We start from the raw sequence: 26,442 nt of genomic DNA on the forward strand, positions 1-26,442 counted from the left end.
TATTTTCTTCATGAAAACTATCAAATAGAAACACATTGATTGCTGGAAAAGTAGGCTGAGCTGACATTTGTGGCATTAGGAACATAGGGGTAGGAGTAGGCCATTCAGTCCCTCGAGCCTGTTCTGATCTTCAACCTCAACTTCTCTTTCTTGCCCGATCCCCATATCCCTTGATTCCCTTAGAGTCCAAAAATCTATCTCAGCCTTGAATATACTCAACGACTGAGCATCCACAGCCCTCTGGGGTAGAGAATTCCAAAGATTCACAACCCTCTGAGTGAAGAAAGTTGGAAGGAAGTGACTAGTGATGTCCCACAAGGACCTGTGCTGGGACCCAACTATTCACTATATTTATTAATGACTTAGATAACACAATAGAGATGACACAAAGATAGGTGGCATGATAAGTAGTGTAGGCGTAAGCATAAAGTTACAAACAGACATTAATAGATTAAGTGAGTGTGCAAAACTGTAGCAAATGGATTTCAACACAGGTAAGTGTGAGGTCATCCATTTTGGACCAAAAAAGAACAAATCTGAGCGTTTTTTAAATGGTGAAAAGCTAGGAACGGTGGAGGTCCAAAGAGATTCAGGGGTCTGTGTATATGATCACTAAAATGTCATCGTCAGGTGCAAAAAATAATCAAAAAACTAATGGGATGTTAGCCTTTATAACTAGAAAGCTAGAATATAAAGCGGAGGAGGTTTTGCTGCAGCTATACAAAACCCTGGTTAGACCACATCTGGAGTACTGTGTAGAGTTCTGGGCACCGCACCTTAGGATATATCGGCCTTGGAAGGTGTACAGCGCAGATTCACCCGAATGTTACCAGGGCTCCAAAGGTTAAATTATGAGGAGAGATTTCATAAACTAGATTTGTATTCCCTGGAATATAGAAGGTTAAGGGGTGATTTGATTGAGGTTTTTAGGATTTTGAAAGGAATTGATAGGGTAGATAGAGAGAAACTTTTTCTGCTGGTGGGTGAGTCTAGGACAAGGGAACATAACTTTAAAATCAAAGCCAGGCCATTCTGGAGAGAAGTTGGGAAACACTTCTTCACACAAAGGGTGGGAGAAGTGTGGAACTCTCTCCCACAAAACGCAGTAAATGCCAGCTCAATTAATAATCTTAAATTAGAGACTGATAGATTTTTTCTAGCCAAGGGTATTAAGGGATATGGAGCCAAGGCGGGTATATGGAGTTAGGGTACAGATCAACCAAGATCTCATTGAATGGCAGAACAGGCTCGAGGGGCTGAATGGCCTATTCTTGTTCTTATGTTCCTACGATCTGTATCTCAACTCCATTTACCCGCCTTTGCTCCATTTCCCTTGATACCCTTACCCAACAAAAATCTATCGATCTCAGTCTAGAAAATTTCAATTGACCCCCAGCATCCACAGCCTATTGTGTGAGACTTGAGTTAGGACCAAGCCAACTCAGCCATGGCTTGACCACTCTGGTCACTGAGACACGTGCTGAGGCATCTTCTCAGTTATGGAGTAGATGAGAATTATTCTGGCAACCCTGGGATGCGAGGATTGGACTGTAAAAGCTGCCCTCGATCAGTCCAGACTTGTGAGCCTAGAAATTGTTGTTGGTACCAATTGATTGACACTGGAGTGTTGGAGGTGCTTCACCGGGCTCAAACCCGCTGTACAAGCCTTGAGGATGCCAAGCACTGTCTTGCCTAAGCTGTGTGCCAGGTTTGTTGTGCTGGATGATTCATAGGTAATTGGTGCTTCTAGGACTAGCCTTCCTAATTCCAGCCATCACACATCGCCTGTGCAGTGAAGTTCTACCAGCCCCTGTGAAACAGCTGAGGCCACCACTTATAACGTACTAAGCATGTCGAATATTTCGGGCAGTTCTTTACACCTCATTAATCCCCTGTACAGTATTCACCGATGGGCGATGTTCAGTTTTTAGCCCCGATGAGGACTCCAGGAAGTGTTGGTGCTGCCATTCTTCACTGGCAGACTCACATTTTCTGTTGGTGCTTCTCTCGGTCTGAGCGGGAACTGAGTGGAAGCTGCATCCCACACCAATCGGTATCTCAGTGGCCGGTCGAGCCCACAGGGATCACAACAAGTGGAGACTGGTTTTACCAGCCACCGTGTATAACAGGTAAATCATGTTAACACCAACACATCGGCTTTATGCGGTGGGGACTATAATAGACTGGGTGTGATTCACAATGAACCAGCAATAAGCAAGATACCATGGTCAAACCCACTGACATCATTCACACATCACACACAGTAAGGAGGTCAGCTGATTGCACCTGGTCAGAATATCTGAGAATGTCACGGCGATTGTGTATAATAAGTTATCAGCACAGCAAAAGGCGGGCGTTGACAGTCGTTGGGGAAATGTGAAGAACAGTGTTGCTGAAGGTGCTTTGAACCACTTTATTATGTACATGTGGACAGGACAGTGGTCCGGTGGTGTCGTGGTTACGGTACTGGATTTGTAATTCAGAGAATTTTAATTCAAGTTTAAATTAACCTGGGAATAAAAAGCTGGTATCAGTTAAAGTGACCATGAAGCTGTCGGATTGTCGTAAAAAACCCAACTGGTTCACTAATGTCCTTTAGGGAAGGAAACCTGCCGTCCTTACCCGGTCTGGCCTCTACGTGACTCCAGTCCCACATCAATGTGGCTGACTTTTAGCGGCCCTCTGAAGAGGCCTAGCAAGGTACTCAGTTGTATCATACTACTACCAACGGTTCAAGAAGAAGGCCCACCACCACCTTCTCGGGGCAACTAGGGATGGGCAATAAATGCCGGCCCTGCCAGCGATGCCCAAATCCTGAGAATGAGTTAAAAAAGTCTCATCCGTGCCTACTCCAGACATACCACCTGCAGCTGGGCACTCCCTTAGCACGCCTACTAGTGTAACACGCCAGGAACCACGTCAGATGCCCACCATATTCTCCTGTCTACTCAATAAGGCAGTAAATAGCACACTGTCAGGCTATAACATTCAGGCTAAAAACACTAGCCGGTTTATTTATAAATAAGGTAATTACACAGAAGCAGAAAAGCACAGCGAAATATGGCAAGTACAAATACTTCTGAAAAATAAAAGTTGAGTCAGTCACAAGGGGTTAAAATAACTTCTTCAGGACATATTTCTTACACCATCCAATAACCCGCAAGACTTTTGGAAAGAGCAGTCATGAACTTGCCTGAGTGGTGAATGTACCTGGATGAGGCAATATTCCTGACCACCAAATGGAGGCTGAAATTCCTCAGGGGTTCCACTGGGCCCCCTTTGGAATTTCGTTGGGAATACCGGCGGAATTTCAGGCCCAGGGAATCCAATCCTAGTAAGTGGAGGTGTTGAACATTGAACTAAATGTTTGCACCAAGTCTTCCGTGTCACAGGTGTTAAACCCAAGACATGAAGTGCTTTTCTTTTGGGATGACCGATGGGTAAGTTTAAATATTACATAGAATTACATAGAATGCACAGCACAGAAACAGGCCATTCGGCTCAAGTGGTCTATGCTGGTGTTTATGCTCCACACGCACCTCCTCCCTCCCTACTTCATCAACCCCATCAACGTCCTTTTATTCCTTTCTCCCTCATGTACTTCCCCTTAAATGCATCTATGCTATTCATCTCAACTACTCCTTGTGGTAGTGAGTTCCACATTCTAACCACTCTCTGGGTAAAGGAGTTTTTCCTGAATTCCTCATTAGATATGATGAATCTGTGTACATTCCCCAGGCTGCAAACCCACGTTTGTAAACACGTTAAAAGGGCCTGACTAGAATCTCCAGAAACAATTAGGGGTCGATTTTAACTTGCCGAAATCAGCGTTAACAGCCTCATAATGATGTTGGTTGACTTATCGGCCAGGTAATGCCGACGATTGGCCCACTTCCACATTCAAAGGGGCCTGTTGTTGGGCGGCCGAAGCATCTGCCTGATTCCGGCGATAGGCCCCTTTTAATATGCAAATCAGAGACTTATGACGTACCCATCACCCTGATTGCCATTTTAGGACAGAACTGATCGGAGCAAATACTGTGCACTCTCAACAGCTTTCACTGACGATGGATTTGAAGGCGCCCTGGAAAGGTACGTTTTAAATTAATTTTGCGGGGCCAGAAGGAGAAGGAATGCAACCTCCAGACCTCACAGAAATAATCTGTCCCCCACCCCCCACGATCGTGGCACCTCACCCCCGGGGTCTCACTTTGCTGCCAGCCCAACCGCCTACAGGTTGCCTGATATTGGGAGCTGCCTGTTTGGCGCCCACAGCTTGCTGATTCCATTCAAATGAGGCCGGGGCTTCTTTGCCCCCAGAATAGGTGGGCTGCCGGCCCCCTGCCTGTCTGAATATCGGCAATCGCATCGATTAGGTAAACCATCCAGGTCAGGTGGCTCTTTGGAAATGCAGCTGAAACAACAACAACAGCAACTTGCATTTATACAGCACCTTTAACATAGCAAAACGTCCCAAGGCTCTTCACAGGAGCGTCAAACAGAAATTGACACCGAGACAAAGAAGGAGACATTAGGACGGGTGACCAAAAGCTTGGTCAAAGAGGTTGGTTTTAAGGAGCGTCTTAAAGGAGGAGAGAGACATGGAGAGGTCTAGGGAGGGAATTCCAGACCTTAGGGCCTGGGCAGCTGAAGGCACGGCCGCCAATGGTGAAGTGAAGGAAGTGGGGGATGCCCAAGAGGCCAGAATTGGAGGAACACAGAGATCTCGGAGGGTTGTAGGGCTGGTCGAGGGATTTGAACATGAGGGTGAGAATAACATTTGTGTATTGGCTACTTCTTCGACACAAAGACAAAAATGCAACTGATCTTTAATTCATCTTACTGGGACCAAAGTCCTGGCCTCAGTGCCAACCCACGACCTCCAGCGCTGACCTCCTCAAAGTCTAGCCAATGTTAACGGCCGGGGCCTCATTACCATTCCGCATGTCGGACTCCCACCAGAGCACGGTGGGAATGACGAGAAGGTCAGCGGGTGTGAGCAGGGCCGAGGGTGGCAGGAACCCTGCTGGGGACTCAAGCAAATGGGTAAGCGGTCGGATGAAGGGGGTCCGGGGGGGGGGGCGTTGGAACTTAGGAACAGAGGAACATAGGAACAGGAGTAGGCCATTCAGCCCCTCGTGCCTGCTCCGCCATTTGATAAGATCATGGCTGATCTGTGATCTAACTCCATATACCTGCCTTTGGCCCATATCCCTTAATACCTTTGGTTGCCAAAAAGCTATCTATCTCAGATTTAAATTTAGCAATTGAGCTAGTATCAATTGCTGTTTGGGGAAGAGAGTTTCAAACTTCTACCACCCTTTGTGTGTAGAAATGTTTTCTAATCTCGCTCCTGAAAGGTCTGGCTCTAGTTTTTAGACTGTGCCCCCTACTCCTAAAATCCCCAACCAGCGGAAATAGTTTCTCTCTATCCACCCTATCTGTTCCCCTTAATATCTGATAAACGGGTGTCCTTGGTGCCTGCGATTTAAAATTGCAGTCGGCAGGATCGGGTCAGGAGGCCACAAGATGAATCTCTTGCTCCACTTTAACTCGCCCCGCACCCTCACCCCTCCCCCCGCCCCACCAACCCGGTCTCTGCCAGGTCATGGGGGATGGGTTACAATTCCCCCCAGAGTATTCAAATATGTCCCTATGTTCCTAATTAAGAAATCTTGAGGGCCCTGAGAACCCCTCCCCATCTCACACCCCACCCCATCTCACATCATGTCCCACCTCACACCCCGCCCCATCTCACACCCCGCCCCATCTCGCACCCCGTCCCATCGCACACCCCGTCCCATCTCACACCGCACCCCATCTCATACCCCGTCCCATCTCATACCCCGTCCCATCTCATACCCCGTCCCATCTCACACCCCGTCCCATCGCACACCCCGTCCCATCTCACACCCCGTCCCATCTCACACCCCGTCCCATCTCACACCCTGTCCCATCTCACACCCCGTCCCATCTCACACCCTGTCCCATCTCACACCCCGTCCCATCGCACACCCCGTCCCACCTCACACAACGTCCCATCTCACACCCCGTCCCACCTCACACCCCGCCCCATCTCACACCCCGTCCCATCTCACACCCCGTCCCATCTCACACCCCGTCCCACCTCACACCCCGTCCCATCTCACACCCCGTCCCACCTCACACCCCGTCCCACCTCACACAACGTCCCATCTCACACCCCGTCCCACCTCACACCCCGTCCCACCTCACACAACGTCCCATCTCACACCCCGCCCCATCTCACACCCCGTCCCATCTCACACCCCGTCCCACCTCACACCCCGTCCCACCTCACACAACGTCCCATCTCACACCCCGCCCCACCTCACACAACGTCCCACCTCACACCCCGTCCCACCTCACACCCCGTCCCACCTCACACCCCGTCCCATCGCACACCCTGTCCCATCTCACACCCCGTCCCATCTCACACCCTGCCCCATCTCACACCCCTCCCCACCTCACACCCCGTCCCACCTCACACCCCGTCCCACCTCACACCCCGTCCCACCTCACACCCCGTCCCATCGCACACCCTGTCCCATCTCACACCCTGTCCCATCTCACACCCCGTCCCATCTCACACCCTGCCCCATCTCACACCCCTCCCCACCTCACACCCCGTCCCACCTCACACCCCGTCCCACCTCACACCCCGTCCCACCTCACACCCCGTCCCATCGCACACCCTGTCCCACCTCACACCCCGTCCCATCGCACACCCTGTCCCACCTCACACCCCGTCCCATCGCACACCCTGTCCCACCTCACACCCTGTCCCATCTCACACCCTGTCCCATCTCACACCCCGTCCCATCTCACACCCTGCCCCATCTCACACCCCTCCCCACCTCACACCCCGTCCCACCTCACACCCCGTCCCACCTCACACCCCGTCCCACCTCACACCCCGTCCCATCGCACACCCTGTCCCACCTCATACCCCGTCCCACCTCACACCCCGTCCCACCTCACACCCCGTCCCATCGCACACCCGTCCCATCTCACACCCCGTCCCACCTCACACCCCGTCCCATCTCACACCCCGTCCCATCGCACACCCTGTCCCATCTCACACCCCGTCCCACCTCACACCCTGTCCCACCTCACACCCCGTCCCACCTCACACCCTGTCCCATCTCACACCCCGTCCCACCTCACACAACGTCCCATCTCACACCCCGCCCCATCTCACACCCCGTCCCACCTCACACCCCGTCCCACCTCACACCCCGTCCCATCGCACACCCTGTCCCATCTCACACCCCGTCCCATCTCACACCCTGCCCCATCTCACACCCCTCCCCACCTCACACCCCGTCCCACCTCACACCCCGTCCCACCTCACACCCCGTCCCATCTCACACCCCGTCCCACCTCACACCCCGTCCCATCTCACACCCCGTCCCACCTCACACCCCGTCCCATCGCACACCCGTCCCATCTCACACCCCGTCCCATCTCACACCCCGTCCCATCTCACACCCCGTCCCATCTCACACCCTGCCCCATCTCACACCCCTCCCCAACTCACATCATGTCCCATCTCACACCCCGCCCCATCTCACACCCCGTCCCATCTCACACCCCGTCCCATCTCACACCCCGCCCCATCTTACACCCCGCCCCATCTCACACCCCGTCCCATCTCACACCCCGTCCCATCTCACACCCCGCCCCATCTCACACCCCGCCCCATCTCACACCCCGTCCCATCTCACACCCCGCCCCATCTCACACCCCGTCCCATCTCACACCCCGTCCCATCTCACACCCCGTCCCATCTCACACCCCGTCCCATCTCACACCCCGTCCCATCGCACACCCTGCCCCATCTCACCCCCCCCCCCACTTTATATCCTGCCCACTTTACACCCCACCCCATTTTACCCTCCACTGATGTCAGTCGGGTGTCAGACCCAACCTCTGTTTCCCGCCGGTTTAGACAGTTTGGGTTAAAATTAGCCCTTGAATGTCAGCCATTTTATTAATTTCTTCCTCTTCATATAAACCTGTGCCTAATCAAGGACAAAGTGTGGCAGATTGTGATTGTGAATGAAAGACTCAGTCGTCAACTTTTTGTTCCAGCAGGTAATGCCTCACGTGCATTTGAGATAAAGCAGCTGGAGTGAGTGGGTTGAAAGAGGACTGTCTCATACTGTGTCTGAAGTGAAGGGGACTTTTATTCAGAAGCTCCCTTACATGGACTGTTCAGGTGCTCAATGTTCCAATTTGGGTTTTGTAAGCAAGATATTCTCCCTGGGTTCGGTGTCAGTCCCACCAGCAGATCCCAGGTAAGCTCCGTATGCCTTTACCTGCCCGGGGGTTGAACAGAGCTCTCTTGTACTGAATTCCCACTTCCTGGAATATATCACATGGCAGAATAAATATTGTATCAGATTGTGACTCAGGTCATAAACCATGGGACAGATTTATTGAGCATTGGACAGGTAAATGAACAGTACTCATACAAACTATACTCATGGTAATTACAAACTTTGCTACCGACAATGTCAAAACAACAAAGGCTAACTCTGAACATCAAACGGACTCTTGATACATGGTCACTTACTTCTTAATATAGCTGTCTGCTACTACAGAATCCTCTGACTAACCCAGTACCCATGGAGATTCCAAACTGACTGCTGTCTTTGTGCAATATTGCCCAAGATTTGGATCCAAATTCCTTTAAAGGTATTCTAGAATAAAGGACATTAAAACTGTATATTTTATAACTGGATTAGATGGTTAGGCATTTACAGGATTCAAAATGTTGTTTGCCCATACTACAGCTGCCAGCAAATATGTTCTACAGACGACCCCACAGGATGCTTGTATTTGAATTGAATGACTTGAATCATTTTAGAATAACTTGTTAGATGGGTCCCCAATACAAGCACAATGGCAGCAATCAACCCATGCACAGTATCAGCCATGGCTCAGTAGGTGGCACTCTCACCTCTGAGTTCAAGTCTCACTCCAGAATCTTGAGCAAAAAATCTGGGCTGAAACTCCAGTGCAGTACAGAGGGAGTGCTGCTCTGTCGGAGGTGCCGTCTTTCAGGATGAGACGTTAAACTGAGCCCCCGTCTGCCCTCTCGGGTGGATGTAAAAGATTCCATGGCACTATTCAAAAAAAGAGCAGGGGAGTTCTCCCCCGGTGTCCTGGCTATCCCTCAACCAACGTCACTAAAAAAACAGATGATCTGATCATTATCTCATTGCTGTTTGTGGGATCTTGCTGTGCACAAATTAGCTGCCGCGTTTCCTACATTACAACAGTGACTACACTTCAAAAGCAATTCATTGGCTGTAAAGCACTTTGGGATGTCCTGAGGTCGTGAAAGGCGCTATACAAATGCAAGTTCATTCTTTTTCTTCACCACACATTATCCTGTCACTCTATAATGTAGGACTTTACGCTAATCCCGTGCCTCTGTGAAAGTCATAGAGTCATAGAGTCATAGAGTCATACAGCACGGATAGAGGGCCTTCGGCCCATCGTGTCCGCGCCGGCCATCAGCCCTGTCTACTCTAATCCCATATTCCAGCATTTGGTCCGTAGCCTTGTATGCTATGGCATTTCAAGTGCTCATCCAAATGCTTCTTGAGTGTTGTGAGGGTTCCTGCCTCCACAACCCTTTCAGGCAGTGAGTTCCAGACTCCAACCACCCTCTGGGTGAAAAAGTTCTTTCTCAAATCCCCTCTAAACCTCCCGCCTTTTACCTTGAATCTATGTCCCCTTGTTATAGAACCCTCAACGAAGGGAAAAAGCTCCTTAGTATCCATCCTATCTGTGCCCCTCATAATTTTGTACACCTCAATCATGTCCCCCCTCAGCCTCCTCTGCTCCAAGGAAAACAAACCCAATCTTCCCAGTCTCTCTTCATAGCTGAAGCGCTCCAGCCCTGGTAACATCCTGGTGAATCTCCTCTGCACCCTCTCCAAAGCGATCACATCCTTCCTGTAGTGTGGCGACCAGAACTGCACACAGTACACCAGCTGTGGCCTAACCAGTGTTTTATACAGCTCCATCATAACCTCCTTGCTCTTATATTCTATGCCTCGGCTAATAAAGGCAAGTATCCCATATGCCTTCTTTACCACCTTATCTACCTGTTCCGCCGCCTTCAGGGATCTGTGAACTTGCACACCAAGATCCCTCTGACCCTCTGTCTTGCCTAGGGTCCTCCCATTCATTGTGTATTCCCTTGCCTTGTTAGTCCCTCCAAAGTGCATCACCTCGCACTTTTCCGGGTTAAATTCCATTTGCCACTGTTCCGCCCATCTGACCAACCCATCTATATCGTCCTGCAGACTGAGGCTATCCTCCTCACTATTTACCACCCTACCAATCTTTGTATCATCAGCGAACTTACTGATCATACCTTTTACATTCATATCCAAGTCATTAATGTAGACCACAAACAGCAAGGGACCCAGCACCGATCCCTGTGGTACCCCACTGGCCACAGGCTTCCAGTCACAAAAACAACCTTCGACCATCACCCTCTGCCTTCTGCCAGTGGAGGAGACCGGATCTCCACAGGGATTTGTTTGGTGCACAGTGAATTGCTTTGAGTTTCGAAGTGCTTTTTACGGAAGGTGTTGAGGGTCACAGAGAGGGGGCAGATGACAATGTGGAACTGAAATATTGGGCAAGTGTTCAATGAAAATGCCCCACCAGCGGAGGGCTTGGTTTAGTGGCTCTGCTCCTCCGCTCCTCCTCTTCGTTCATCCCATTTGAAAGAAAAGAAAATTATATTTGACCAACTGATCCCTTCTGATAGGGTTGAAGAGCTTTGATCCCATTGGCTGGGGATGCGCTGACAATCTGACCCAGCCTCCCACCTAACTCTTCTTTTAGGGAGACATTGTCCACGGACGAAGGCGCCCAATGTGTCAAAAGGGGTCAGTTGGTCAAATATAAACTGTTCAAACCGACTTAGAAAAGAAACGGCTGCGATGTCTTTGACCAAGTGAGACTTCAGACTGTGCTTCCTCCTAACCTACAGAAATATCCGCCTGGAATTCCCGCACCATTTCTCCCCAACTCCCGCCGTGACTTCAGCAGAAGCACCGTACAAACGGCGTAACTGACCATTTGCACCTTTTCTCCTGGTTTCCAGCCGTGATTACAGCAGGAGATCGGGACGACTTTCACAGAAACTCAAACCCCCCCCCTCCGATGTTTAATTCTGGGGCCGTTAATCAATCGCGGTTAACCTGCAATTAATGCGTTCATTTTTTTGATGATTCATTTATTTTTTAACGCACGTTAATCACGGAAGTTACATTGAGAGGAGGGAGCAGGGCAAGGGGGGAGCAGGCTACGGGGAGGGAAAGTCTGAGAGGAGAGAGCAACAACAATAATAATAACTTGCATTTATATAGCGCCTTTAACATAGTAAAATGTCCCAAGGCACTTCACAGCTGTGATTATCAAACAAAATTTGACATCGAACTACATAAGGCGATATTAGGACAGGTGACCAAAAGCTTGGTAAAAGAGGTAGGTTTTAAGGAGCATCTTAAAGGAGGAGAGAGAGAGAGAGAGGTTCAGGGAGGGAATTCCAGAGCTTAGAGCCTAACTGTCAATGGCGAAGCGATTAAAATCGGAGATGCACAAGAAGCTGGAATTGGAGGAGTGCAGAGATCTCGGAGGGTTGGAGGGCTGGAGGGCTGGAGGAGGTTACAGAGATAGGGAGGGGCGAGGCCATGGAGGGATTTGAAAACAAGGATGAGAATTTTACAACAGAGGCGTTCCGAGACCAGGAGCCAATGTAGGTCAGCGAGCACAAGGGGGATGGGGGTACGAGACTTGGTGCGAGTTAGGATATGGGCAGCAGAGTTTTGGATGAGCTCAAATTTACGGAGGGTGCAAGGTGGGAGGCTGGCCAGGAGAGCATTGGAATAGTCATGTCTGGAGGTAACAAAGGCATGGATGAGGGTATTAGCAGCAGATGAGCTGAGGCAGGGGCAGATACGGGCGATGTTACAGAGGTGGAAGTAGGCGGTGTTGGCGATGGAGCAGATATGGAGTCGGAAGCTCAGTTCAGTGTTAAATAGGACACCAAGGATGTGAACGGTCTGGTTCAGCCTCAGACAGTGGCCAGGGAGAGGGATGGAGTCGGTGGCCAGGGAGAGGGATGGAGTCGGTGGCCAGGGAGAGGGATGGAGGCGGTGGTCAGGGAGAGGGATGGAGTCGGTGGCCAGGAACGGAGTTTGTGGCGGGACCGAAGGCAATGGCTTCGGTCTTCCCAATATTTAATTGGAGGAAATTTCTGCTCATCCAGTACTGGATGTTGGATAAGCAGCACGACAAATCAGAGACAGTGGAGGGGTTGAGGGAGGTGGTGGTGAGGTAGAGTTGGGTGTCGTCAGTGTACATGTGGAACCTATTGTTATGCTTTCAGATGATGTTGCTGAGGAGCAACATGTAGATGAGATATTGGAGGGGGCCAAGGATAGACCCTTGGGGGACTCCAGAGGTAACGTTGTGGGAGCAGGAAGAGAAGCATTGCAGGTGATTATCAGGCTACGACTGGATAGATAGGAATGGAACCAGGCGAGTGCAGTCCCACCCAGATGGACAACAGAGGACAGGAGTTAAAGAATGATGGTGTGGTCAACTGTGTCAAAGGCTGCAGAGACAGGTTGAGAAGGATGAGGAGGGATAATTTGCCATCGTCACAGTCACATAGGATTGAATTTGTGACTTTGATAAGGGCCGTTTCAGTGCTGTGGCAGGGGCGGATAGCTGATTAGAGGGGTTCAAACATGGAGTTGCGGGAAAGATGGGCACGGATTTGGGAGGTGACAACACGTTCAAGGACTTTGGAGAGGAAAAGGAGGTTGGAGATGGGGTGGTAGTTTGCAAGGACAGGGGGGGTCAAGGGTGGGTTTTCAGAGGAGGGGGGTGAAGACAGCAGATTTGAAAGGGAGGGAGCAGTATCAGAGAAGAGAGAGCAGGGTGAGTGGGGAATGGGATACGGGGAGAGAAAGTCTGAGAGAGGAGGGAGTAGGATGAGGGTGGGAATGGGATACAGGGAGGGAGAGCCTGAGAGAGGAGGGAGTAGGGTGAGGGTGGGAATGGGATACAGGGAGGGAGAGCCTGAGAGAGGAGGGAGTAGGGTGAGGGTGGGAATGGGATACAGGGAGGGAGAGCCTGAGAGAGGAGGGAGTAGGGTGAGGGTGGGAATGGGATACAGGGAGGAAGAGGAAACCCTGAGCCATTTGGAAGCAGAGTTCAGGGTTGAGCAGGATGCCATCCATTCAGTTTCACCTAATATTCTCCTCAAGAACTCATTACCTTTACTCTTCCTTTAGTGTTGAGGTTAGAGATTTTTGAGCTCGTCTGTCTGTCTTTGTACATTGCTGTTAATTCTAACATGTATAACCACCAAAGCTCCTTGTATTCATTTATCCTTCTTGTAATCGACCTTTGACCCAGCAGACAAAGCACTCCCTGCTAGGACTAAAGACCAGGCTGACATATTGGCAAACAGACACCAATATAACCAACATGGCAGCCTGAAAGTTAAAAGAAAAGCTGGCACGTAAATACTTAGCAATGCCAGCGATGGACATCAATTAAATGTGCGATTAAAACCAAGATTAACTGTGATTAAAAATTTTAATTAATACAATCGAAATGTTCCTAAACCATCACATCCGAAGGAGAAGTCAATTCCACGGGGAGTACTGCTGAATACTCCCTCACCAGAGACCTTTCCATATTTGGGTTGCTTCAGCTTGGATCCCAAACTGTTCCAAATAACATTCTGAATAAAGCAGTTTTGCAGCTGCTTGACATGTAAATCTCCTCCCTGTAACTGCCGTGCGCAGAACAGCTGAAGAGAGAGACCCAGAGACAGAAAAATTCTGCAGGAATAGTGGCCAAAAAAAAGCAGGGACAAGGTTCCCGGGCCGGGAAGGCACTTTGAACAGATGTTCTCTCCTAGACTTTCCTTCCCCTTCAAAACAGTTTTAAACCTGATACTTATATTCTGACAAATACTTCTTCAGTTTGGTTGGTAAAGGCAGTTCTTGGATGTCTCTGGTTACTTTATGGATGTTAATACGACAGAAGTGTTGCAGAGAAGGGGTCTCAGTGTAAAAGGGTTTGGTCAGCCAGAGCTGGACGCCTCTGTTTCGGAGAGCTGGACGTTGGGCGTTCTGTATTACCCGACACAACAGCACATAGTGTTCCACCAGGTGCACCACACTGTTGAACTGCTGAAGCTTTGGTTTCACGAGGATCAATGAGTCCAGTCTGAACTTGCCATCTCGGTATTCAATTCGCAGGTTGGTTGGTCCCAGAGCAGTTTTTACAGAGATGGTGAGAAAATAGTCCCGGTGCGAACTGTCTCTCACCAGAAAAGTACCTTCAGAGGCTTCTTGTAGCTTCTCGTTTGCTTCATTTGCTTTAAGAGCTCCCCAATACCATCCTGCGAGAAACAAGAAACATAAAATGTAAGTTGTATATTGGTATTCTCAAACCCAACGGTGTGATACCAGCAGAATTTAGCAGCTTGGAAAGGTGGATTCAACACATTTCTTTCAAGTAATTTTAAATGCTTCTCGTTAGAAAAAGTTTCATGCAGATGTGTGTAATGACAACAGCTGTCTGTGCCGGCTGTGATGTCAATGGTCATTGTGACATCATCATTGATGCAGGCCGGCTGTGATGTCAATATTCATTGTGACATCATCATTGATGCAGGCCGGCTGTGATGTCAATATTCATTGTGACATCATCATTGATGCAGGCCAGCTGTGATGTCAATATTCATTGTGACATCATCATTGATGCAGGCCGGCTGTGATGTCAATATTCATTGTGACATCATCATTGATGCAGGCCGGCTGTGATGTCAATGGTCATTGTGAGATCGTCGTTGATGCAGGCCGGCTGTGATGTCAATATTCATTGTGACATCATCATTGATGCAGGCCGGCTGTGATGTCAATATTCATTGTGACATCATCATTGATGCAGGCCGGCTGTGATGTCAATATTCATTGTGACATCATCATTGATGCAGGCCGGCTGTGATGTCAATGGTCATTGTGAGATCGTCGTTGATGCAGGCTTGCTGCTGTGTCAGTAGTCATTGTGATGTCATCAGATCTGCCTGTGATGCTCTCTGAGGTCAAATAGCCATCTGATGCTCACTGGAGATAAATTTCACTTTGGGTGCGTGCGTGATATGGGCCGCCCGATTTAACATTGGAGTTTTTACAGTGTGTACAGAGCAGATAAGAGAAGTAAGCATAGCAGATCATCTAGGCAATAGTGATCATAACATAATAAGGTTTAAAATAATGATTGAGAAAGATATAAGACCAAACTAATAGATTGGAAAAAGCTAATTTTGAGGGGATGAGAATGGAACTAGGGAAGATAAACTGGAAAGAAATGTTGACAAAGAGATAGAACAGCAGTGGGAAATATTTAAAATAGTGATCAACAAAGTTCAGAGAAATATATTCCTCTAAAAACAAAAACAAACTAGCCAATAATGAAACACAATGGATGAATAAAGAGGGTAAAATTGAAACTAAAGAAAAAGGCATACTCTAAGTACATAGACAATAAAGGAGAGGATGACAAAAAGGAATATGAAGAGGTTAGAAAAGAAGTCAAAAAAACAATTTGAAAAGCAAAGAGGAACAGCGAGATTAAGTTATCAAGGAGTTTAAAAGATAGTAAAGTATTCTACAGAAACAGAAATAACAAAAGAAAAATCAGGATAGGGATAGGGCCACTAAAGGATGCACAAGATAAACTCACAGGTAATGACAGCGAAATGGCAGAAATAATGAATACTTACTTTGCCTCAGTATTTACCAGGGAGACTAAAAAAGAGATCTAACATTAGAAGAAGAGATCAAAAAAGATATAAAACATTTAAGATCAAACTTAGAGAGGATAAGACACCTGGTTTGGATGGATGGCATCCATGAATATTAAAAGATCTTACGGAGGAGATAGCAGAGGCACTATTACATATATATAACAATTCATTAGAAAAGGGAATAGTGCCAGAGGGCTGGTGGACAGATAATGTGATTCCTATATTTAAAAAGGGAGATAGAACCAGTCCAGGGAACTGTAGACCAGTTAGCTTAATGTCGGTGGTAGGAAAAATAATGGAATCTTTACTCAAAGATGTAATAGAAAAACATCTAAAAAACGAATATATAATAAAGAACAGTCAGCACAGATTTCAAAAGGGAAGGTCATGCTTGACCAACCTTACTGAATTCTTTGAAGAAGTAACAGAAAGAGTAGACAAGGGTAGATTCATGACTAAGATCAGAGTATGTGGAGTCGGGGGACAAGTAGCAGAATGGATAGCAAGCTGGCGACAAAACAGTAAACAGAGAGTAGGGGTTAAGGATAGCTACTCAGACTGAGAAAGGGTGGGAAGTGGTTTTCCACAGGTATGGGTGCTGGGACCACTATTGTTCACAATTTACATTAACAATTTGGATTCGGGAATCGGAAGTACAATTTCAAAATTTGCGGACAACACAAAATTGGGGGTTTAGTTAATACAAAGGAAGAATGCCTCAAAATACAAGAGGATATTAATAAACTTACAGAATGGGCATGTAATTGGCAAATGAATTGCAATATAGATAAATGTGAGGTGGAGAAGTGCAGTATTTTACACTGTCCAAAGAATACAAACAGGTGAAATACAGTATATTAAAATGTGCATAAATTACAGACAGGTGAAGTGCAGTATTTTACAATGTAGACAGATTACTAGCAGGTGAAGTGCAGTATTTTACAATGACCATAGATTACGGACAGGTGAATTACAGTATTTTAAAATGTCCATAGAATACAGACAGGTGAAGTACAGTATTTTACAATGTCCATAGATTACAGGCAGGTGAAGTGCAGTATCTTACAATGTCCATAGATTACAAACAGGTGAAGTGCAGTATCTTACAATGTCCATAGATTACAGACAGGTGCAGTGCAGTATTTTACAATGTCCATAGATTACAAACAGGTGAAGTGCAGTATTTTACACTGTCCATAGAGTACAGACAGGTGAAGTGCAGCATTTTACACTGTCCTGATATTACAGACAGGTGAAGTGTAGTATCTTACAATGTCCATAGATTACAGACAGGTGCAGTGCAGTATTTTACAATGTCCATAGATTACAGGCAGGTGAAGTGCAGTATTTTATAAAGCCCATAGATCACAGACTGGTGAACTGCAGTATTTTCCAATGTACATAGATTACAGACAGGTGAAGTGCAGTATTTTACAATGTCCATAGATTACAGACAGGTGAAGTGCAGTATTTTGCAATGTCAATAGATTACAGACAGGTGAAGTGAAGTATTTGTAACTGTCCTGATATTACAGACTGGTGAAGTGCAGTATTTTACAATGTCCATTAGAATGCAGAAAGGTTAAGTACAGTATATTACAATGTCCATAGATTACGGACAGGTGAAGTGCAGTATTTTAAAATGTCCACAGATTACAGGTAGGTGAACTGCACTATTTTACAATGTGCATGGAATACAGGAATGTGATGTGCAGTATTTTACAATGTCCACAGATTACAGACAGGTGAACTGCAGTATTTTACAATGTCCATAGATTACAGATAGGTGAAGTGCAGTATTTTGCACTGTCCATTGATTACAGACAGGTGAACTGCAGTACTTTACACTGTCCATAGATTACAGGCAGGTGAAGTGCTGTATTTTACAATATCCATGGAATACAGACAGATGAAATACAGTATATTAGAATGTCCGTAGATTACAGACAGGTGAAGCGCAGTATATTACAATGTCAATTGATTACAAACAGGTGAACTGCAATATTTTACAATTTGCATAGAATACAGGAAGCTGAAGTGCAGTATTTTACAATGTCCAGAGATTGGCTGGCAGGTGAAGTGCAGTATTTTACATTGTCGATAGATTACAGATAGGTGAACTGCATTGTCCATAGATTACAGACAGGTGAAGAGTGTTATTTTACCATGTCCACAGATTACAGACAGGTGAAGTACAGTATTTTATATTGTCCACAGAATACAGACAGGTGAAATACAGTATTTTACAATGTAGACAGATTGCTGGCAGGTAAAGTGCAGTATTTTACACTGTCCATAGATTACAGACAGGTGAACTGCAGTATTTTACACTGCCCATAGATTACAGACAGGTGAAATACAGTATTTTACACTGTCCTGATAGTACAGACAGGTGAATTGCAGTATCTTACAATGTCCATAGATTACAGACAGGTGAATTGCAGTATTTTATAATGCCCATAGATTACAGACTGGTGAACTGCAGTATTTTCCAATGTCCATAGAATACAGGAAGGTGATGTGCAGTATTTTGCAATATTCTTAGATTACAAACAGGTGAAGTACAGTATATTAAAATGTCCATAGATTACAGACTGGTGAACTGCAGTATTTTCCAATGTACATAGATTACAGACAGGTGAAATGCAGTATTTTACAATGTCCATAGATTACGGATAGGTGAAGTGCAGTATTTTTAACTGTCCTGATATTACAGACTGGTGAAGTACAGTATATTACAATGTCCATAGATTACAGACAGGTGAAGTGCAGTATTTTACAATGTCCATAGATTACGGACAGGTGAAGTGCAGTATATTAAAATGTCCACAGATTACAGGTAGGTGAACTGCACTATTTTACAATGTGCATGGAATAAAGGAATGTGATGTGCAGTATTTTACAATGTCCATAGATTAAAGACAGATGAAGTGCAGTATTTTACAACGTCCATAGATTACAGACAGGTGAAGTGCAGCATTTTATAATGTCCATAGATTGCAGACAGGTGCAGTTTAGTATTATACAATGTCCACAGATTGCTGACAGGAGAAATGCAGTATTTTACAATGTCCATATACTACAGGCAGGTGAAGTGCTGTATTTTACACTGTCCATGGAATACAGACAGATGAAATACAGTATATTACATTGTCCATAGATTACAGACAGGTGAAACCGAGTATTTTATAATGTCCATCGATTACAGACAGGTGAACTGCATTATTTTACACTTTCCATAGATTACAGACATGTGAAGTGCAGTATATTACAATGTCAATTGATTACAAACAGGTGAATTGCAATATTTTACAATTTGCATAGAATACAGGAAGCTGAAGTGCGGTATTTTACAATGACCACAGATTGCTGGCAGGTGAAGTCCAGTATTTTACAATGTCGATAGATTACAGACAGGTGAATTGCAATGTCCATTGATTACAGACAGGAGAAGAGCGTTATTTTACAATGTCCACAGATTGCTGGCAGGTGAAGTGCAGAAATTTGCAATGTCCACAGATTACAGACAGGTGAAGTGCAGTATTTTACAATGTCCATATACTACAGGCAGGTGAAGTGCTGTATTTTACAATGTCCATAGATTACAGACACGTGAAGTGCAGTATATTACAATGTCAATTGATTACAAACAGGTGAACTGCAATATTTTACAATTTGCATAGAATACAGGAAGGTGAAGTGCAGTATTTTACAATGTCCACAGATTGCTGGCACGTGAAGTGCAGAAATTTGCAATGTCCACAGATTACAGACAGGTGAAGTGCAGTATTTTATAATGTAGACAGATTACAGACGGGTGAAGTGCAGTATTTTACATTGTCTATAGATTGTAGACAGGTGAAGTACAATATATTACAATGACCATAGATTACAGACAGGTCAAGTATAGTATACTACAATATCCATAGATTACAAACAGATGAAGTGCAGTATTTTACAAAGTGCATAGAATACAGGCAGTTGAAGTGAAGTATTTTACAATGTCCAACGATTACAGACCAGTGAAGTGCAGTGTCCATAGATTACAGACAGGTGATGTACAATATATTACAATGATCATAGATTACAGACAGGTGAAGTACAGTATTTTAAAATGTCCATAGAATACAGACAGGTGAAGTACAGTATACTACAATATCGATAGATTACAAACAGGTGAAGTGCAGTATTTTACAATGTGCATAGAATACAGGCAGGTCATGTGAAGTATTTTACACTGTCCAACGATTACAGACCAGTGAAGTGCAGTATTTTACAATGTCCACACATTGCAGGCAGGTGAATTGCAGTATCTTGCAATTACCATAGATTGCAGACAGGTTCAGTGCAGTATTTTACAATGTCCATAGATTACAGACAGGTGGAGTGAAGTATTTTTAACTGTCTTGATATTACAGACTGGTGAAGTGCAGTATTTTACAATGTCCATTAGAATGCAGAAAGGTTAAGCACAGAATATTACAATGTCTATAGATTACAGACAGGTGAAGTGCAGTATTTTAAAATGTCCACAGATTACAGGTAGGTGAACTGCACTATTTTACAATGTGCATGGAATATAGGAATGTGAAGTGCAGTATTTTACAATGTCCATAGATTAAAGACAGATGAAGTGCAATATTTTACAATGTCCATAGTTTACAAACAGGTGAAGTCCAGTATTTTACACTGTCCATAGATTACAGACTAGTGCACTGCAGTATTTTACAATGTCCATTGATTACAGACAGGTGAAGTGCAGTATTTTATAACGTCTATAGATTACAGACAGGTGAACTGCACTATTTTACAATGTGCATGGAATATAGGAATGTGAAGTGCAGTATTTTACAATGTCCATAGATTAAAGACAGGTGACGTGCAGTATATTACAATGTCCATAGATTACAGACAGGTGACGTGCAGTATATTACAATGTCAATTGATTACAGACAGGTGAACTGCAATATTTTACAATTTGCATAGAATACAGCAAGTTGAAGTGCAGTATTTTACAATGTCCATAGATTACAGACAGGTGTAGTGCAGTATATTAAAATGTCCACAGATTGCTGGCAGGCGAAGTGCAGTATTTTACATTGTCCATAGATTACAAACAGGTGAAGTGCAGTATTTTACAATGTTCATAGAATACAAACAGGAGAAGTAAAGTATTTTAAAATGTCCAGAAATTACAGAAAGATGAAGTGCAGCATTTTACAATGTCCATAGATTACGGACAGGTGAATTACAGTATTTTACAATGTCCATAGATTACAGACAGATGAAGTGCAGTATTTTACAATGTCCATAGATTACAGACAGATGAAGTGCAGTATTTTACAATGTCCATGGATTACAGACAGATGAAGTGCAGTATTTTACAATGTCCATAGATTACAAACAGGTGAAGTACAGTATATTACAACGACCATGGATTACAGACTGGTCAAGTACAGTATATTACAATGTCCATAGATTACAAATAGGTGAAGTGCAGTATTTTACAATGTCCATAGATTACAATCAGGTGAAGTGTAGTATTTTACAATGTGCATAGAATACAGGCAGGTGATGTGAAGTATTTTGCAACGTCCATAGATTACAGTCAGGTGAAGTGCAGTATTTTACAATGTCCATAAATTGCAGACAGGTGTAATGCATTATTTTGCAATATCCATAGATTACAGAAAGGTGACATGCAGTATTTTTAAAAAGCCCATACATTACACAGAGATGAAATGCAGTATTTTACAATGTCCACACATTGCAGGCAGGTGAAATGCAGTATCTTGCAATATCCATAGATTGCAGACAAGTTCAGTGCAGTATTTTACACTGTCCATAGATTACAGACAGGTGAAGTACAGTATTTTACAATGTCGATAGATTACAGACAGGTGAACTGCAATGTCCATAGATTACAGACAAGCGAAGAGCGTTATTTTACAATGTCCACAGATTACAGACAGGCGAAGAGCGTTATTTTGTAATGTCCACAGATTACAGTCGGGTGAAGTGCAGTATTTTACAATGTCCATAGATTACAGAAAGATGAAGAGCAGTATTTCACAATGTAGACAGATTGCTGGCAGGTGGAGTGCAGTACTTTACAATGACCATACATTACGGACAGGTGAAGTACAGTATTTTAAAATGTCCATAGAATACAGACAGGTGAAGTACAGTATTTTACAATGTAGACAGATTGCTGGCAGGTGGAGTGCAGTATTTTACAATGACCACAGATTACAGACAGGTCAAGTACAATATATTACAATATCCTTAGATTACAAACAGGTGAAGTGCAGTATTTTACAATGTGCATAGAGTACAGGCAGTTGACGTGAAGTATTTTGCAATGTCCATCGATTACAGACCAGTGAAGTGCAGTATTTTGCAATGTCCATATATTACAGAAAGGTGATGTGCAGTATTTTTTAAAAGCCCATACATTTCACACAGGTGAAGTGCAGTATTTTACAATGTCTGCACATTGCAGACAGGTGAATTGCAGTATCGTGCAATTACCATAGATTGCAGACAGGTTCAGTGCAGTATTTTACAATGTCCATAGATTACACACAGGTGAAGTGCAGTATTTTACAATGTCCATAGATTACACACAGGTGAAGTGCAGTATTTTACAATGTCCATAGATTACAGACAGGTGAAGTGCAGTATTTTACAATGTCCATAGATTACAGACAGGTGAAGTGCAGTATTTTACACTGTCCATAGATTACAGACAGGCGAAATGCAGTATTTTAAAATATCCATGGATTACAGGCAGGTGAAGCACAGCATTTTTCAATATTCATAGATTACAGACAGGTGAAGTGCAGTATTTTATAACATGCATAGATTACAGACAGGTGAACTGCCCTATTTTACAATGTGCATGGAATACAGGAATGTGAACTGCAGTATTTTACACTGTCCATAGATTACAGACAGGTGTAGTGCAGTATATTAAAATGTCTATAGAATACAGACAGGTGAAGTGCAGTGTTTTAAAATGTCCATAGATTACAGATAGGTGAAGTGCAGTATTTTACACTGTCCATAGATTACAGACATGTGAACTGCAATATTTTACAATTTGCATAGAATACAGGAAGGTGAAGTGCAGTATTTCACAATGTCCATAGATTACAGACAGGTGTAGTGCAGTATATTAAAATGTCCATTAGAATGCAGACAGGTGGAGTACAGTGTTTTAAAATGTCCATAGATTACAGACAGGTGAAGTACCGAATATTGCAATGTCCATAGATTAGAAACAGGTGAAGTGCAGTATTTTACAATGTCCAGAGATTGCAGAAAGATGAAGAGCAGTCTTTAATAATGTCCAGAGATTACAGAAAGAAGAAGAGCAGTATTTTACAATGTAGACAGATTGCTGGCAGGTGGAGTGCAGTATTTTACAATGACCATAGATTATGGACAGGTGAAGAACAGTATTTTAAAATGTCCATAGCATACAGACAGGTGAAGTCCAGTATTTTACAATGTTAATAGATTACAGACAGGTGAAGTGAAGTATTTTAACTGTCCTGATATTACATTCTGGTGAAGTGCAGTATTTTACAATATCTGTAAATTACAGGCAGGTGAAGTGCAGTATTTTACAATGTCCATTAGAATGCAAACAGGTTCAGTACAGTATATTACAATGTCCATAGATTACAGACAGGTGAAGGGCAGTATTTTATAACGTCCATAGATTACAGACAGGTGAACTGCACTGTTTTACAATGTGCATAAAATACAGGAATGTGATGTGCAGTATTTTGCAATATTCTTAGATTACAGACAGATGAAGTCCAGTATTTTACACTGTACATAGATTACAGACTGGTGAACTGCAGTATTTTCAAATGTAGATAGATTACGGACAGGTGAATTGTAGTATTTTAAAATGTCCATAGATTACGGACAGGTGAAGTGCAGTATTTTACAATGTCAATAGATTACAGACAGGTGAAGTGCAGTATTTTTAACTGTCCTGATATTACAGACTGGTTAAGTGCAGTATTTTACAATATCCGTAGATTACAGGCAGGTGAAGTGCAGTATTTTACAATGTCCATTAGAATGCAGACAGGTTAAGTATAGAATATTACAATGTCCATAGATTACGGACAGGTGAAGTGCAGTATTTTAAAATGTCCACAGATTACAGGTAGGTGAACTGCACTGTTTTACAATGTGCATGGAATACAGGAATGTGATGTGCAGTATTTTACAATGTCCATAGATTACAGACTGGTGAACTGCACTATTTTACAATGTCCACAGAATACAGACAGGTGAAATGCAGTATTTTGCAATGTCCAAAAATTACAGACAGGTGAAGTGCAATATTTTACAATGTCCATTGATTACAGACAAGTTAAGTACAATATTTTACACTGTCCATAGATTGCAGACAGGTGAAGTGTAGTATTTTAAAATGTCCATAGATTACAGACAGATGAAGTGCAGTATTTTTACGAATTCCATAGATTACAGACAGGTGAAATGCAGTATTTTACAACGTCCATAAATTACAGAGAAGTGAAGTGCATTACTTTACACTGTCCATATGTTACAGACAGGTGAAGTACAGTATTTTAAAATGTCCATAGATTACAGACAGGCGAAGTGCAGTATTTTAAAATGTCCATATATTACAGAGAGGCGAAGTGCAGTATTTTTCAATGTCCATAGAATATAGACAGGTGAAGTGCAGTATTTTTCAATGTCCATAGAATATAGACAGGTGAAGTGCAGTATTTTTCAATGTCCATAGAATATAGACAGGTGAAGTGCAGTATTTTACAATGTCCATAGATTACAGACAGGTGAAGTGCAGTATTTCACAATGTCCACAGAATACAGACAGGTGAAGTGCAGTATTTTAAAATGTCCATAGATTACAGACAGGTGAAGTCTAGTATTTTACAATATCCATTGATTACAGACAGGTGAAGTGCAGTATTTTGAAATGTCCATAGATTACAGACAGACAGGTGAACTGCACTATTTTACAATGTACATAGATTACAGAAAGGTGAAGTGCAGTATTTTACAATGTCCATAAATTACAGATGGGTGAAGTGCAATATTTTACAATGTCCATAGAATACAGACAAGTACAGTATTTTACACTGTCATTTGATTATAGACAGGTGAAGTGAAGTATTTGGCAATGTCCATAGATTACAGACAAGTTAAGTACAATATTTTACACTGTCCATAGAATGCAGACAGGTGAAGTGCAATATTTTACAATAGCCATAAATTGCAGACAGCAGAAGTACAGTATTTTACAATGTCCATAGATTACAGACTGGTGAACTGCACTATTTTACAATGTCCACAGAATACAGACAGGTGAAGTGCAGTGTTTTAAAATGGCCATATATTACAGACAGGTGTAGTGCAGTATTTTACATTATCCATAATTTACAGACAGGTGAAGTGCAGTATATTAAACGTCCATAGATTACAGACAGGTGAAATGCAGTATTTGGCAATGTCCATAGATTAAGGACAGGTGAACTGCACTATTTTGCAATGTCCATTGATTACAGACAGATGAAGTCCAGTATTTTACAATGTCCATAGATTACAGACTGGTGAACTGCACTATTTTACAATGTCCACAGAATACAGACAGGTGAAGTGCAGTGTTTTAAAATGTCCATAGATTACGGACAGGTGAAGTGCAATATTTTACAATGCCCATCGATTACAGACAAGTTAAGTACAATATTTTACACTGTCCATAGATTGCAGACAGGTGAAGTGCAGTATTTTAAAATGTCCATCGATAACGGACAGTTGAAGTGCAGTATTTTACAATGTCCATAGATTACAGATGAAGTGCAGTATTTTTACGAATTCCATATGTTACAGACAGGTGTAGTACAGTATTTTAAAATGTCCATACATTATGGACAGGTGAAGTCCAGTATTTTAAAATGTCCATATATTACAGAGAGGCGAAGTGCAGTATTTTGCAATGTCCATAGATTACAGACAGGTGCAGTACAGTATTGTACACTGTCCATAGATTACAGACAGGTGCAGTACAGTATTTTATACTGTTCATAGATTACAGACAGGTGAACTGCACTATTTAACAATTTTCATAAATTACTGACAGGTGATGTGCAATATTTTACACTGTCCATTGATTACAGACAGGTGCAGTGCAGTATTTTTCAATGTCCATAGATTACAGACAGGCAAAGTGCAATATTTTACAATGTCCATCGATTACAGACAAGTTAAGTACAATATTTTACACTGTCCATAGATTGCAGACAGGTGAAGTGCAGTATTTTAAAATGTCCATAGATTACAGACTGATGAAGTGCAGTATTTTTACGAATTCCATAGATTACAGACAGGTGAAATGCAGTATTTTACAACGTCCATAAATTACAGAGAAGTGAAGTGCATTACTTTACACTGTCCATATGTTACAGATAGGTGAAGTACAGTATTTTAAAATGTCCATAGATTACAGACAGGCGAAGTGCAGTATTTTAAAATGTCCATATGTTATG

General features: G+C 43.8%; 1 protein-coding gene across 1 annotated transcript in view; it reads right to left on the reverse strand.

Moving 5' to 3' along the window:
- Window positions 1-13,616: 13,616 nt before the first annotated feature.
- The window catches only part of socs2 (suppressor of cytokine signaling 2), a 50,006-nt gene continuing 37,180 nt past the window's right edge, over window positions 13,617-26,442 (reverse strand). The window contains exon 2 of the mRNA XM_068005312.1: window positions 13,617-14,473. Within this exon, the coding sequence (XP_067861413.1) occupies window positions 14,013-14,473 (461 nt within the window). The 3' untranslated portion in view covers window positions 13,617-14,012. The remainder of the gene's footprint in view (window positions 14,474-26,442) is intronic.

The sequence above is a fragment of the Heptranchias perlo genome, chromosome 24 (genome assembly GCF_035084215.1).
Source record: "Heptranchias perlo isolate sHepPer1 chromosome 24, sHepPer1.hap1, whole genome shotgun sequence".
In the NCBI taxonomy this organism is placed as follows: Eukaryota; Metazoa; Chordata; class Chondrichthyes; order Hexanchiformes; family Hexanchidae; genus Heptranchias; species Heptranchias perlo.